Source organism: Emiliania huxleyi (genome assembly GCF_000372725.1).
Source record: "Emiliania huxleyi CCMP1516 unplaced genomic scaffold EMIHUscaffold_5, whole genome shotgun sequence".
In the NCBI taxonomy this organism is placed as follows: domain Eukaryota; phylum Haptophyta; order Isochrysidales; family Noelaerhabdaceae; genus Emiliania; species Emiliania huxleyi.
In genome coordinates, this window is record NW_005198244.1 from 1,263,802 (window position 1) to 1,276,811 (window position 13,010).

Sequence of the window (13,010 nt, forward strand, 5' to 3'; positions counted from 1 at the left end):
TAACATCCAAGGGCTGCGGTTGGTACTTCGCACTTTCTGTAGAAACGTGTCCATGAATAAATACGTGGGTCGCCTCTAGTGCGCTTTCGGTAAACTCTCTTGGTCCGTGACGGTACTCGGTTGTTGTCGAGTTGTAGCCCGCTCTCTAGCGAGTGCAGAAGCACCAGTTCGTTTCGGGTGAGGGGGGAAGGGCCCGGCATCTAGGGCGGCGGCTGCCCACTCCAGCAGGCCTCCGTCGAAGGAGGAGGCGGACGGGTGGCCGAGCAGCCGCGCGACCAGCCACGCGAGGGAAGAGCGCCAGCCCGAGCCGCAGTAGAGGAGCAGCCGCGCCGTCTCGCCGGCCGCCTCCTCCGACACCGCCCCCTCCGCCCCGCCCGCCCGCCGCGAGCCTCGCTGCAGCAGCCCCGCCTGCCGCCACGAGGCGGCGAGCTCGCGCAGCGGCCTCAGCACACCAGTCCGGATGTATTAGAATATTTTAGTAATGAGATTTTATGTTATTATCTGTTATTAAACGCCTCAGCACGCCGGTGCGGGGCGCGTAGTACTCGCTGCCGACGAAGGTGGAGGGGCCCCACCGGGCGGGGAGGGCGCCTGGGGCGAGGGCGGGGCGAGGCACGCGTCTCCCCACGCCGGGGCGTGAAGTGTGGCTGGCGGGAGGTGTGGGTGGGTGGGCGGGAGGTGTGCCAGGGATGCGGCCGTGCGGCATCGCGTAGGCGTAGTCGTGCCCCTCGCCCGCAAACTCGCACGGCGCGCGCACGTCGCCGATCCGCAGCCCGCCGCTGCCGCCGCCGCCGCCTCCGCTCGCAGCGACCGCCGCCGCCACCTCCTCAACACTGGCGCGGTACTCCGGGCGGCGCGGGAAGGCGCCACCGCGCCCGTCGAAGAAGTCGGCGACCTACAGGACGCTTCGCGGACGTGTCGGTGGACCGGGACACGGACGGCCCCGCGTCCAAGCACCCTCCCACCGGCGCAGCCGGCGACGGCTCCCCCGCGACCGGGAAGCCTCCGTCCAGCCAGAGACTCATCCCTCCGTCGAGCAGGGCGACGCGCTCGACGCCGGCGTAGGCGAGGCACCAGACGAGCCGCGCGGCCACGATCGGGTCGGCCACGCCCTCGCGCGACGCCGCCGGCCGGTAGCGGTGGTGGTGCCCTCGCTCCTGCGCCTCCCGCGCCGCCGTCGTGTGCCGCCGGCACTGTGTGTAGACGACGCATCGGCGCCTTGCGCGCACGCCGTGGCGCTCGAGCGCGGCACGTAGCGCCGCCGGCGGGCGCAGGTTGTAGTTGCCCGGCAGTGGCAACGGCGACCCTGTCGCGTCCTCTTCGTACACGTCCACTGCGGCGAGGTCAAACAGGACGGCGCCAGGAACGAAGCAGGACGCTCCCGACGCAGCGCAGCCCACGGTCGCCTCGAGCACAAGCGGCGGGTCGTCGCTGGCGATCGCGGACGCGAGGGTGGACGGGCAGATCAGCGCGACCTCGCCAGCCGGGTCTGCACCTTTGGGCGTGTTGAAGGCTGGCGCCGCGCCCATTGCGAGCGCTGGCCAGCGTTCTTTCACAGCCTTGTTAGAGAGAGGAGAAGAAAATACGTGGCGCTATGCGCTGGTCTGTGAGAGGTCGAGGTGCGAGCCCTGGAGGCCCTGGGGATGGAGAGACTACCCGCGGGCCTAGAAGGCCCGCGCGCAGGGGGGTGGGACATTGAGACCGGTCATGAATGAGTGCGCGACACGCATGTTGCGAGCAGCGTTGTTTATGTTCTGCGCGTCGCCACAGACAGCGGCGCGCGAGAGCTGTTGCGAGTGGTGCTGGACGAAGCCCCGGGCGCTGCCGGAGGCTGTGCCGGAGGCTGTGCGGTCGACGGCGCTCGGGCTGCCGACCTCTTTGGCGAAGTTGTGGATGATTCTCTAGGTCGGCGGCGCGATGCCGCCCGGGCTTTCGACGAGACAAATTTTGACGATTCCGTTCTTGACATGGAGCGCGTCGTAGTACTGTCCCTTGTGCTCTTTGACCCAGCCTTTGCCGGTCGCATGGACGAGCGGGCCCTGTGACTTGTGGCCGCGCTCTTTGCACCCAAGAAACAAACAAAAACCTTGAGCAAGGTTTGGTCAAGGGTGCTGCCGAAACCAAACTTGTGGCCCAGTGACGCACAGCATCCGCCGTGTGCCGCCGAGCCCTGCCCAGCTTGCCTCGTCTTTGTGAGGGCGCTAGGCACCTTGACTTCGTAGTGGACATCACGCTGGGACTGCAGGTTTCACAGACCTTGTTATTGACAAGAAAATACGTCCTATGGCGCTTTGCGCTGGTCTGTGAGAGGTTGAGGTGCGAGCCCTGGAGGCCCTGGGGATGGGGGGAGACTACCCGCGGGCCTAGAAGGCCCGCGCGCAGGGGGGTGGGACATTGAGATTGAACATTCTGTTCAGCGTGTGGACCACTTGTCCGATGTCCAGCGTCGGCGCGTAGCTCGGGTCGTACAAGTACTCACCGGTCTCAGCGGCATTGCCATGGTAGGCCAGGCCCACCTTATACCGCAGCGCAGCGCGAGCCTGCATGTGCTCGCGCAACCCCACCTTGGAAGGCAACTCTAGGCAACTCGCCGCGAGGCCAGCCCTCCTTCAGCTTCACAGCCTTCGCCTTGAGCACTTGAGCATACCGCGCTGGTGTGCAGTCCGAGCCTGACTGTTCTTCACCTTTCTATCAATCAATCACTTGGGCACTGGATAGGGTCGATACCGCATGGTAGTGGTGCACGGGATCCCTCTTCTGCCTTGTGTGTTATTGAGAAGAAAATACGTCGTATAGCGGTTACTAGCGCAGACGAGAGCAGGGCAGACCCGGGGACTGGGGAGCCGGAGCAGAGGGCATCGGCCGCCGAGGGAACGTTGGGAAGAGGCACGAGGAGGGCGGCGACTTCGACCGACTATGGAGGACCCGTCGCCAGACGACGCAGGGCAGAAGACGGTGAGGCGGAGCAGACGCGCAGGGTGAGACGAGGGAGGGAGCAGGACTTTGCGGAGATCAGCAGGAGGATGTACGAAGAGATTAGGAGCAGCAGGGACCCGAGGGACCATGTGGAAGACGGCTAGTGCTAGTCCCCCATCGGGAGGACGACCCCGGCTAGTCGCCGACCACACCCACAAAGAACCCTGCACAAAGATCGCAAGGGCGGGGGCCTGTTCCTTTTTACCCATCTCACAGTAGAGAGGTGTCCGTTTTTATTTATTTTATGTATAGCGGTATGGCGTATGGCGCTGTGCGCTGGTCTCTGAGAGGTTCACACGGCCATCGCAGAGAGCAGACAACTGCCACAGTGGTCCACACTCCTACATCTACAGGATGGTCGTACCGGCACCGGCCCACCGCCTAACTCAGCTCACTTGACAGAGACGACACTTGACATCCACCCGCGATCTACTGCACAACGTACGACGTACTCCACTGCCCCCCCCCCCCCCCGCCAACATGCACATGCACATGCCCATGCACATGTGCATGCACAGGTGTTGCAAATTAGCCCTGCCGTCGTCGCCGTGCCCACCAGGGCAGCTTTCCTCTCGCGAAACGCTCAGCTGTGCGTAACGACCTCTGGCCGCGGTGCCCACAGAGCGTTGCGAGAGCGAGCCGCTTCAGCGGGTTGGGCTGCGAAGGCTACCAGAGCGGACGATGCCGCTACTGGAGCGCGACGGTCGGCTCGTCGGGCAGTCCCGGCACGGCGTCGGCCGCGCACTCGCCGCCGGGATAGCAGTTTGGCAGCTTGGAAGGCTCGATGAAGGCCGCGAGCGCCGCCGCCTGGTGTGTTAGGGCTAGTGTTAAGGTCGGCCCAACGGGAGGTGAGCTGGGGAGGGTGTCGAGGCTGGCAGTGGGAGGGGTGCAGGCTCAGAAAGGCTTGGTTGCGCCGCCCGCCTCCTTGGCGCCGCCTGCATCGCGGCGGTACAGAGTCGGGGAGGGCGAGTGGGGGGCAGACAGGCTGCGGGCGGCGCTGCACCCGGGAGGAAGTGCACTTTTGCCGCGGTGACGGGGTCGATCCACGGCTTGATCATCTTCCACGTCAGCTCGAAGATCGCCGGCGCGCGGATCAGCAGCGCCGCACGCAACCTCTCCGGATAGTGGTCTTGCACCGTGCTGATCAGCGCCTTGAGCTTGCGGACGTGCGTCCCGTGGGAGAGCTTCCAGCCCGACATGTCAAAGAGCACGACGTGCGTTGGCCCGAGCCGTGGCAGCCGCTCGGAAAAGTAGACGACCATTCGCGTGTATTCTGCCGCGTCGTACTCGGAAGGCCGCCACAGGGAGAGCTGTACCCAGAGCAGGCCGATCGACTCGCCGTCGTCGGTATTCGCCTACACCGGGCATGTGCTATTAGATTTGCTGAGTATAGCGAGCGCGCGAGAGAAAGAGTGAGTGAGAATTGTGCGTGTGTGAGAGAGAGAGAGAGCAAGAGAGAGAGAGAGAGAGAGAGAGAGAGAGAGAGAGAGAGAGAGAGAGAGAGAGAGAGAGAGAGAGAGAGAGAGAGAGAGAGAGAGAGAGAGAGAGAGAGAGAGAGAGAGAGAGAGAGAGAGAGAGAGAGAGAGAGAGAGATTGACATATCTACCACTGACAGCCTGCGAGCCGAACGCCCGCCAGCAGCCCTGCTGCACGGCGCGGACGCAGCTGTCCTGCGTGATGGCGTTGGGGCCATATTCGCTGACCCACGTCAGGTGCTTGCGCAGCATCGCGGCCGCGTCCTTTGTCGAGCCCTTGCGCGCGCGAAGGAAGCGGAGGCAAGTGGCCTCATCGACATCGTTGAACTGCGAGCAGAGCTCTACGAGTGCGTCATGCTCCGACAGGCAGTCCTTGGCTGGCATTTTCTGTTCGGCCCTTTAGTGGGAGGAACCTCGACCAAAGAGCGAGCACCCCAGGGCCGACGCCGAAAAAAGAAAGTGCGCGCGCGATGCTGGACAGCAAACAGCCGATTTTTGGAGAGGAAAAACAAACATGAAAGAATGAACACGACATGCACTATTCAAAGTGGCATCCGACGTTTCTCGCGCACCTGAAGCCTGTATCCAAGAGTGTGTACGCTCCGGAGTGGCGATTTGTGCTCCTACGAGCTCGTAACAAAGTCGACCAACTCCAAACGAAATCGAAGATGGTGTTCACAACGAAGCTTGTCCCCCTCCCACCCCCCCCCCCCCCCGCCTTGCTTTGGGCCCAAGTCGGCCGCTGAAATGCGCGGCGCGCTCCCACGCTTGGTCCCGCTCGCCCTACTACCACTGCTGCTGCATCCAGCCGGAGCCCTTGCGAACGAGATCTGCGAGGTTGACGTCTCGCCACTGCTCTCCGCCAACGCCAGCCATGCCGTGCGGGCCGCGGCCGCCGCAAGTCTCTCCGAGGCCTTTGCAAAGACAGGCTTCGCCAGTGTGGTCGGTCATGGGGTCCGCACGTCGACGATCGAGACACTGCGCGCATCCGCCGTTCAGTTCTTCGCCTCCGACGCCAAGCACGCGTACGACAAGGGTCTAGGATACGGGCATGGCGGCTATGTCCGCAATGCTGAGGCCGGCGTGCATTGCCGCACTGACCACAGCCCACTCCCCCCATGGGAACAGAATGTCGTTACAGGCTAGCCCTGGCACGATGAGCTGCTCAGTTTCGACCACCGTTCGTCGTCAGGCGCGCAGCTTCTTGGCGATTTTTCGCGCCCACACGACCTCGTCGAGAGCATGACCCTCGGAAATCTGCTCGCGGCAGAGTCCGTCGGCGGCGCGTGCGGCACTGAGCTATCGGGGCCGACCGTGGCGACCGGCGGCGGCGGCGATTTTGGCGGCGGTCTCATGGGCGGAGGCGGCGGCAGCGGCAGCGGCAGTGGCGGCGTCCGCCTGCAGGAGCTGGCAGGAGCAGCCGGCCTCAGCGGCAGTTGCGATGGAGGCGGTGCCGAAGAAACTGGAGGCGGCGGGGATAAGGGCGCGGCAAGCGGCGATCGGCCAGCGTGGGCCGCCTTCCAGAGCGGCGATGGCGTGCCGCACCTGCTTCGCGCTCCGGCGATTGCCCTTGGTGGCCGAGCGAGCGGTGCTATGGAGAGGGTCCTCACACACCTCGGCGTGAACAGGCAACCGCCTTCGTCGCCGAGGCGAGTGGCCTGGGCGACGCCATCGCTGCGGCGCTCGAATTGAGCCTTGGAGTGGAGACGGGCGAGATTGATGCCGTCGCCAGTCGCCAGTCGTCGGGCGTGCGGCTGGCGCTCCCCAAACGCAGATGCTCAGCACGAGAGACCACCACATTCACTCGGTCCCCAATGCCGCAGGCGCTCTATCCGCCGCTCGAAAGACGGGCGCAACCCGGCCAGATGCGGTACGGGGCGCACGTCGACTCGGGCATGGTGACTGTGCTCTCGATCGACCCCGCCAACCCGCACGGCCTGCAGGTCGACACGAGCTCCGTCGGCACCTCCGGCGCCGACGACGAGCGCGTGTGGGTGGACGTGCCGCACGTGAAGGGTGCGCTGATCTAGACTGGGAGGCGTATGCCAGTGCTGTCCCTGCATGGCCTATTCTGACACTCCCACGTGCGTTGCAGAATCCGGTCTCCATGGGCCCTATTCCTTCGGTACATCCACCCTGCAGGCGCTCTGGTGCTGAACGTTGGCGCGCTGCTGAGCCGGTGGACGGGCGGTCGGTGGAGAGCGTCCGTGCACCGCGTGCTACTCGGCGACCAGACCAAGCCGCGCCTCTCCATCGTCACCGGCGCCCTCGGCGCGCGGCCCGACGGACCCCCCTTCGCCAGCTTCACCAGCTGCAGGCAGGGCGGCAGCGCGGATCTGCCACCAGTCCGCGCCGCTGAGTTTTTGTCCGAGCGGGTGACTCTGCACCGCCCAGAGTACCGGAATGAGAGGGGGCTGGCGACTCCGGAGGAGATCGAGGAGGAGAGCCAGCGCATCCGCACGCTGCAGAAGTGATTAACGAACCCGCGCCGGAGTACTGCGCGAGAGGGGGGCCGTACGCGAGCGTTCGCAGCGGGGTCGGGAAACGGACACGGGCGTGCGGGGCGCACCTCCTCGTTGATGGTCTGCTCCAGCGAGGAACCCTCGGCCTCCTCGGGCGCGCTCATCTCCGCGATGCACCAGAGCTCTCGCGCCGGGCTGAGCTTTCTCGCGCCAAAGGCAGGTTGTGAGTGTGAAGGACATACCCAGACTGCCACCGGCGGGGTCCCCGCTACGTAGGCCGGTCGTAGCGGGAGCTGTGTGTAGCAATGTGTAGAGCCTATAGAGAGAGCTCTCTGTTTGTGTGTGTTCTCTCGCGCAGCCGAGAGTGCGAGGGAGAGAGACCGCGATAAAGCAAGGAGGATATATTCAACAGTAGTAGTGAACGGGCGTACGATGCGCAACGTACTCGCGCAGGTGTGTCGTGCTCGCTGCTCGTGGGGAGGTCCCGACCGGAGGTCACGTTACACTCGAGAGAGCTCGAGAGATGAGAGGCGTCGCTTCGAGGGGCCCGGCCCGCTGCGCGGTCCCCGAGCGACGCAATAGGGTGGGGGCGCTGCCCGCCGCCGCTTCACGCGAGGAAGGCGCCGATGCCGTAAGTCAGCAAACATGCCCCGCTTGCGCTTCGCGTCCTTGACGAACTGGTCGTACGTCACAAACATGACGTTCATCAGGACGCGGAAGAGGTTGAGCCGGTACGAGCGCCAGCAGTCCTCGAGCGAGTAGTCGTCGACGCCCTCCTCCACGAGCGGTAGAGGGCCATGAGCTCGTCGGCGTGCTGCCGGCGGAGCTCGGGCTCTTTTTAGTTCTGGCCAAGGAAGTAGGCGTCGAAGCCGGGCTGAGCGACGCAGAAGTTGCCAAAGTCGATTGTCTTGAGGCCGGTCGGGAAGGCCTCGTCGAAAAAGATGCACGTCGCCGTGGCAGAGGGTGAGCGGCGGCTTGTACACCTCGCGCACGAACCACTTGAGCTTCTGCATGATGACCGGCTTCATCGCGAGGACCGGCGCGTACGCCTCGCCCCAGCAAGCCTCGAGCGCCGGGAAGCCCTTCTTGGCGAAGAAGATGAGTGCGTTCTTGAAGAGGCCCATGTTGTCGGTGCCCGGCGCCGAGACCCACTTGAGCGGCTCCTGCTTGTTGGTGGCGCCCCACCAGCGCGGTGGAAGGAGGCGAGCGACGACATCACCAGCCGCAGGTGCTGCAGGTTGTCGCAGCCGGTGGTGCGCGAGTAGAGCGGCGTGGGCATCATCTCGACCAGCGTCACAAAGACGGGCTTGCGCTTCCACACGCGCTTGTGGAAGAGCTTGGCGCCAATAAAGTACGCTTCGGGCCGGCCACGCCCCTGGTCCTCCTCGTGCATGTCGTTAGTGCGCCTCCGCGCCGAAGACGGAGCGGAGCAGGAAGCCGGGCATCGACGTCTTCACCGGGCTGAACTTAGCGACAAACTGGGGAGGCGCGTGATCGAGCGCGCCCTGGAGCTCGACGGTGCAGATGGCGAGGAGGCCCATCACGCCCTCGCCCTCGCCGAGCGGCCGGACGCTGACGCTCGTCACGCAGCCGCTCCGGCGCAGGAAGCCGCGCTCCTGGAAGACCCCCGTCAGCCACTCGACGGTCAGCCCGTGCGAGGAGGTCGCGAGCGCGACGGAGCGGCGCGCGCCGACGGGCACGTAGCCTTCGGGGCAAGAGACGCCGCGCTCGGTCCAGCGCGTCTTGCGCTCCACCGGCGATTCGCCCTCCTCCCCCTGGTCCTGGTCCGACGCGCGGCCCTCGGCGCCGCTGCCGTCGTCGTTGCGCGCGTTGACGACGACGGTGGAGCGTCCCTCGGGCGTGTACTCCTTGCTCTCGAGGGTGGCGATCTCGGGCTCGGCGGGCTCGGTGGGCTCCACGATGGCGGTCTTGCTCTGAGTGGCCGGCATTGAATGCGGGGTCTTACTCGTACGTACTGGCAACTGGGTACTCGTACGGTCGTAGCGACTGGAACGTACGGCTCTACGAGTTTTTGCGCCTTTTGTTTGTGGGAGCCACGTACGTGTGATCTGTGATCTGTAAGGGTCCGCCCGCAGGCGCATTTAATATGTTCACATTTCCTCTCCGCCGTCCGGCGGAGCGGCTCCATGCCACACGCACGTTGCACCCCAACCCCACCATGGTAAATTCCATGCCATAAAGAGCAGGTAGGTGTGGACGGAGTACGGAGAGCACGTGGCATGAATGATTGCGCAGTGGGCATGTGAGCCGCCTCTTGCCCTCCCGAGCACTAGACCATCATCCGCGTCATGAGAAGCAGAGGGGGCATGCGCCGGCACCACGTGCCGCCACACACCACCCCTTCCGCCGGGAGCGGGCGTGTGAAAAGGGGTGACTCCTCTGCGGCAGCCCCGATCACAGTATGACCCGCTGCTGCCGCCGCGCTGATCATCCAGCGCGGCAGCGAAACCTCGGAATACGCGGCGGCCCGCGCGCGGCTCACCGCTACACCGAGGCGACGCGCAGCAGCCTTTTCATCAGCTCGTAGATGTAGTACCCGATGGCGGTGGAGGGCACCTTCTCGAAGCAGGCGGGGCCGAGGCCGCGGAAGAGGACGTGCAGCCCCTCGGTCTTTCCGACGGTGTACAATCCAGAGACCATGTTTGAGTAGGGCGGCTTTGGCTTCTGGGTGCCGTCGGCGCTCACCCTCGCCATGTTGCCCAGCTGCAGCCGCCGCCGAATGACGTCGAGCGGGTGAGCCGACGCCTGGGCGCAGGCGCCGCCGACGGCGCCGAGGAGGATAATGGTGAGGGTGCCCGCGGGCGCGCCCGCCCACAGCTCCCACCGCCGCTTGAGCGTCTCGTACACCATGAACTCGACGCCCACATACGGAAACATGGCGATCAGCGTCGGCACCACGCCGGCGTAGAGGCCGCGCACGCCGCCAGCCTTGATGACGCAGCCGATGGCGCCGCCGGGGGTGGCCTTGCACTCCTCGGGGTAGATGGTGAGCATCGTCTTGATCACCTCGAGCGGGTACACCAGCAGCGCCGCCACCATCCCAGCGATGCCACCAGCGACCAGCCGATTCCCTGCCGAGAGCACGGCTCCGGCGGCGGCACCGGCGACCATCTGGCGCTTGACGAACTCGTACACGAGGAACTGCGGGGCGGGGTTGGGTGGGTCGGATGCTCAGGCGCGGCCGATGCGGGAGGAAAGAGGGACTGCGTTACTACCTGCGTGCCGCGCGACGGAGCAACCTTCAGGCAGTTGGCTCCGTTCCCCTTGAAGAGCCCAGACATGCCGTCGCGCCTCCACGCGTCGGCGAGCTCCTCGCCCATCGACCCGCACTCGTCGCCGCGGCACATCATCACCGTCGATACCATCTCGAGCGGCGCGCAGCAGGTGCGGCTGATCACACCCGCGACGGCGGCTGCAAAGACGAGCTTCGCGCCGCCGACCCAGGCGCCCGAGAGGGGAGCGAGCAGCTTAGTGGCTAGCGCAATGCCTCCGAACGATCCAAGCGCGAGGACCAGCAAGCCTAGCGGCGAAGGCCCCGTCGGGATGGCCCGCGGCGGCTGCTGCAGCGGCTCCTCCGCGATAGAGGCCTGTGCACTGGCGGAGCTGGCAGACGGCTGAGCAGTGGCGACTGCAGCGCGATGACGCACGGCCACGGTCGGCACCAGCGAGGGCGCGGGCGGTGTGCTCGCGAAGGAGCCGGCGGCAATCGACGTGTAGAGCACCACAAGCAGCGGCAGGGGCCGCATCACTCCGCTCGATCCTCTTCGGGTCCGATGTCTTTCTTCACTGTTATGAGATGAGCACCCCTAGTGCGGACGGTTTTTTTGCGGTATCTTGATGTATCTCTGCAATATCTGACCGTATCTCCCCGTATCTCCTTGCATCTCCTCGCATCTCCCCGTATCTTCCCGTATCTCCCCGTATCTGCCCGTATCTGCCCGTATCTCGTATCTCCCGGTATCTCCCGGTATATCCCGGTATCTCCCGGTATCTCCCGGCATCCCGCCATATCCCGCCATATCCCGCCATATCCCGCCGCGGATACCGCGAAAAAAACCGTCCACACCAGGGATAAATAAGAGCAGCAGCCTCCGGCGGGGCCCCCCGCTACCATCCAAACCCGAGTACAAAGCGCCTCTCCGAGAGCGCTGCGCAGAACTTGTTATTCCTTCTTTTTGAAAATTCTTTTGGTGCTCTTCACACAAAAACACAACTCCGGACCCAAGACGCACAAGCAAGCACAGGGACAGTCGAGAAGGGAGAGACAGCAACGACAGTCAGAAGCCAGCGCTGGGTACCAGGAAGGCGAATGCGATGACGGCCTCTAGTGTGAGCTCTAGCTAGCTACTCGAGTAGTGAGCTCATAGAGATTTGTTGTGTTGTTGTTGTGAGCTCATACGCACGCCGGCGCTCTTCACATAAACGGGGTTGTCTGTTTTCTGTGTTTCTTTCTTTTTTCACATAAACGCAAAAACGCTCCAGGCCCCAAATGACGTGTGAGTGTTAGAGAGTTGTTTGGTATTGCTAAAAATCTCTCTCTCATAAACGCACAACCCCGGGCCCGAAATCGCACAGAGACAGTCACTCTGTTATTCACTCTGTTATTCACAGAATCTGTTATTCACAGCCTTGTTATTGAGAAGAAAATACCTCCTATTGCGCGCTGGTCTGTGAGAGTTTGGGGTGCGAGCCCTGGAGGCCCTGGGGATGGGGTTCACAGCCTTATCATTGAGAAGAAAATACGCCCTATGGCGCTGTGCGCTGGCTGGTCTGTGAGAGGTTGAGGTGTGAGTGTGAGCCCTGGAGGCAGGCCCTGGGGATGGGGGGAGATTACCCGCGGGCCTAGAAGGCCCCCGCGCGCAGGGGGGTGGGACATTGAGATTGAACATTCTGTTCAGCGTGTGGACCACTTGTCCGATGTGCGATGTCCAGCGTCGGGATAATTTTTTTTATTAACCTCTCTTTCAGCGTCGGCGCGTAGCTCGGGTGCGTCGTACAAGTATTCACACAAACGCACAACCCCGGCCGGGCCCCGAAATCGCACAGCTATTCACACTCGCTCTTCACGCTGGGGCAAAACGATAACTGAAGGCCGTCCGTCTCGCTTGCGTCCACCCAGACCGCCCTTTCACAGCCTGCCTTGTTTTGAGAAGAAAATACCTCGTATGGCGCTGTGCGCTGGTCTATGAGAGGTTGAGGTGCGATTCACACACACCGGGGATTTCGACACCAATCGCGGTCTTTCTCCCTCGCATTGGTATTGCTACAAATCTCTCTCTCTCGCACTCTCGGCTGCGTGCGCGAGAGAACACAGACAAACAGAGAGCTCTCTCTAGGCTATACATTGCTACACACAGCTCCCGCTACGACCGGCCTAGCGGGGACCCCGCCGGTGGCAGTCTGGGTATGTCCTTCACACTCACAACCTGCCTTTGGCGCGAGAAAGCTCAGCCCGGCGCGAGAGCTCTGGTGCATCGCGGAGATGAGCGCGCCCGAGGAGGCCGAGGGTTCCTCGCTGGAGCAGACCATCAACGAGGAGGTGCGCCCCGCACGCCCGTGTCCGTTTCCCGACCCCGCTGCGAACGCTCGCGTACGCTGCCGCGCAGCCTTGCACGCTTCCCACTACCCGCTCTCGCCAAACCCCACCCGTGTCCCTCTTGCGCACAGTACAAGGTGTGGAAGAAGAACACTCCCTTCCTGTACGACCTGATCCTCACGCACGCGCTCGAGTGGCCCTCGCTCACTGTCCAGGCGCCACTCCTCCCTGCCTGCCACCTGCCATTCGAGCCACGTCATCGCCGCCCATCGCAGCGCGGTTGTGCATGTGTGTGTGCGGCGACGAAGGAGGAGGTACTGCCGCTGAGGCGCTATTCACACGCGTCGTGCCCCCGCAGTGGCTTCCCGACAAGCGCACGCCGCCCAACAAGGACTATGCTGTCCACCGTGTCGTCCTCGGCACGCATACAAACGACGGTGCCGGACGCACACAGCACCCCACCATCACTCCACCCGCCCCCCGCACCTGTGCCCCCCCCCCCCCCGCCCCGCCCCGCCCCAACCAACAGGCGAGCAAAAC

At 64.1% G+C, this 13,010-nt stretch overlaps 6 protein-coding genes across 6 annotated transcripts in view; 2 read left to right on the forward strand and 4 right to left on the reverse strand.

Moving 5' to 3' along the window:
- Nucleotides 1-366: 366 nt before the first annotated feature.
- On the reverse strand, nt 367-1,529 carry EMIHUDRAFT_448207 (hypothetical protein; the record flags this gene model as incomplete). The annotated part of the gene is made up of 4 exons (XM_005767139.1): nt 367-442; nt 516-591; nt 685-895; nt 966-1,529. Coding segments are annotated over 4 exons (927 nt in total), but the record flags the coding sequence as incomplete, so codon positions are not given.
- A 1,255-nt stretch (nt 1,530-2,784) lies between these two features.
- On the reverse strand, nt 2,785-4,868 carry EMIHUDRAFT_432628 (hypothetical protein). Its single transcript, XM_005767140.1, has 5 exons — nt 4,593-4,868; nt 3,980-4,331; nt 3,898-3,911; nt 3,223-3,783; nt 2,785-2,798 (listed from the first exon to the last, which is right to left on the reverse strand). The coding sequence occupies exons 1-4, from the start codon at nt 4,833-4,835 to the stop codon at nt 3,664-3,666; spliced, it is 729 nt and encodes a 242-aa protein (XP_005767197.1). The 5' UTR covers nt 4,836-4,868; the 3' UTR covers nt 2,785-2,798; nt 3,223-3,663.
- Nucleotides 4,869-5,187: 319 nt separating this feature from the next.
- On the forward strand, nt 5,188-6,925 carry EMIHUDRAFT_461593 (hypothetical protein; the record flags this gene model as incomplete). Its single annotated transcript, XM_005767141.1, has 5 exons — nt 5,188-5,532; nt 5,644-6,011; nt 6,080-6,208; nt 6,275-6,467; nt 6,594-6,925. Exons 1-5 carry the CDS (start codon nt 5,199-5,201, stop codon nt 6,923-6,925), a joined length of 1,356 nt encoding a protein of 451 aa, XP_005767198.1. The 5' UTR covers nt 5,188-5,198.
- A 488-nt stretch (nt 6,926-7,413) lies between these two features.
- Nucleotides 7,414-8,862, reverse strand: EMIHUDRAFT_96445 (hypothetical protein; the record flags this gene model as incomplete). Its single annotated transcript, XM_005767142.1, has 4 exons — nt 7,414-7,689; nt 7,861-8,076; nt 8,133-8,288; nt 8,371-8,862. The coding sequence occupies 4 exons, from the start codon at nt 8,860-8,862 to the stop codon at nt 7,414-7,416; spliced, it is 1,140 nt and encodes a 379-aa protein (XP_005767199.1).
- Nucleotides 8,863-9,436: 574 nt separating this feature from the next.
- EMIHUDRAFT_53652 (mitochondrial solute carrier protein) lies at nt 9,437-10,356 on the reverse strand (the record flags this gene model as incomplete). Its single annotated transcript, XM_005767143.1, has 2 exons — nt 9,437-10,075; nt 10,150-10,356. Coding segments are annotated over 2 exons (846 nt in total), but the record flags the coding sequence as incomplete, so codon positions are not given.
- Nucleotides 10,357-12,377: 2,021 nt separating this feature from the next.
- EMIHUDRAFT_350324 (hypothetical protein) overlaps nt 12,378-13,010 on the forward strand; it is a 2,523-nt gene continuing 1,890 nt past the window's right edge. Inside the window, exons 1-4 of the mRNA XM_005767144.1 lie at nt 12,378-12,473; nt 12,602-12,685; nt 12,829-12,907; nt 13,000-13,010. The exon at nt 13,000-13,010 is cut by the window's right edge and continues 1 nt beyond it. Of these exons, the coding sequence (XP_005767201.1) occupies nt 12,417-12,473; nt 12,602-12,685; nt 12,829-12,907; nt 13,000-13,010 (231 nt within the window). The 5' untranslated portion in view covers nt 12,378-12,416. The remainder of the gene's footprint in view (nt 12,474-12,601; nt 12,686-12,828; nt 12,908-12,999) is intronic.

Bases quoted from the DNA above. Each gene is read 5' to 3' on its own strand.
- EMIHUDRAFT_432628 (XM_005767140.1), bottom strand. From the start codon at position 4,835: ATGCCAGCCAAGGACTGCCTGTCGGAGCATGACGCACTCGTAGAGCTC. The intron at 4,332-4,592 runs GCTGTCAGTGGT...TGCCCGGTGTAG, and splicing joins GGCGGGCGTTCGGCTCGCAG to GCGAATACCGACGACGGCGA.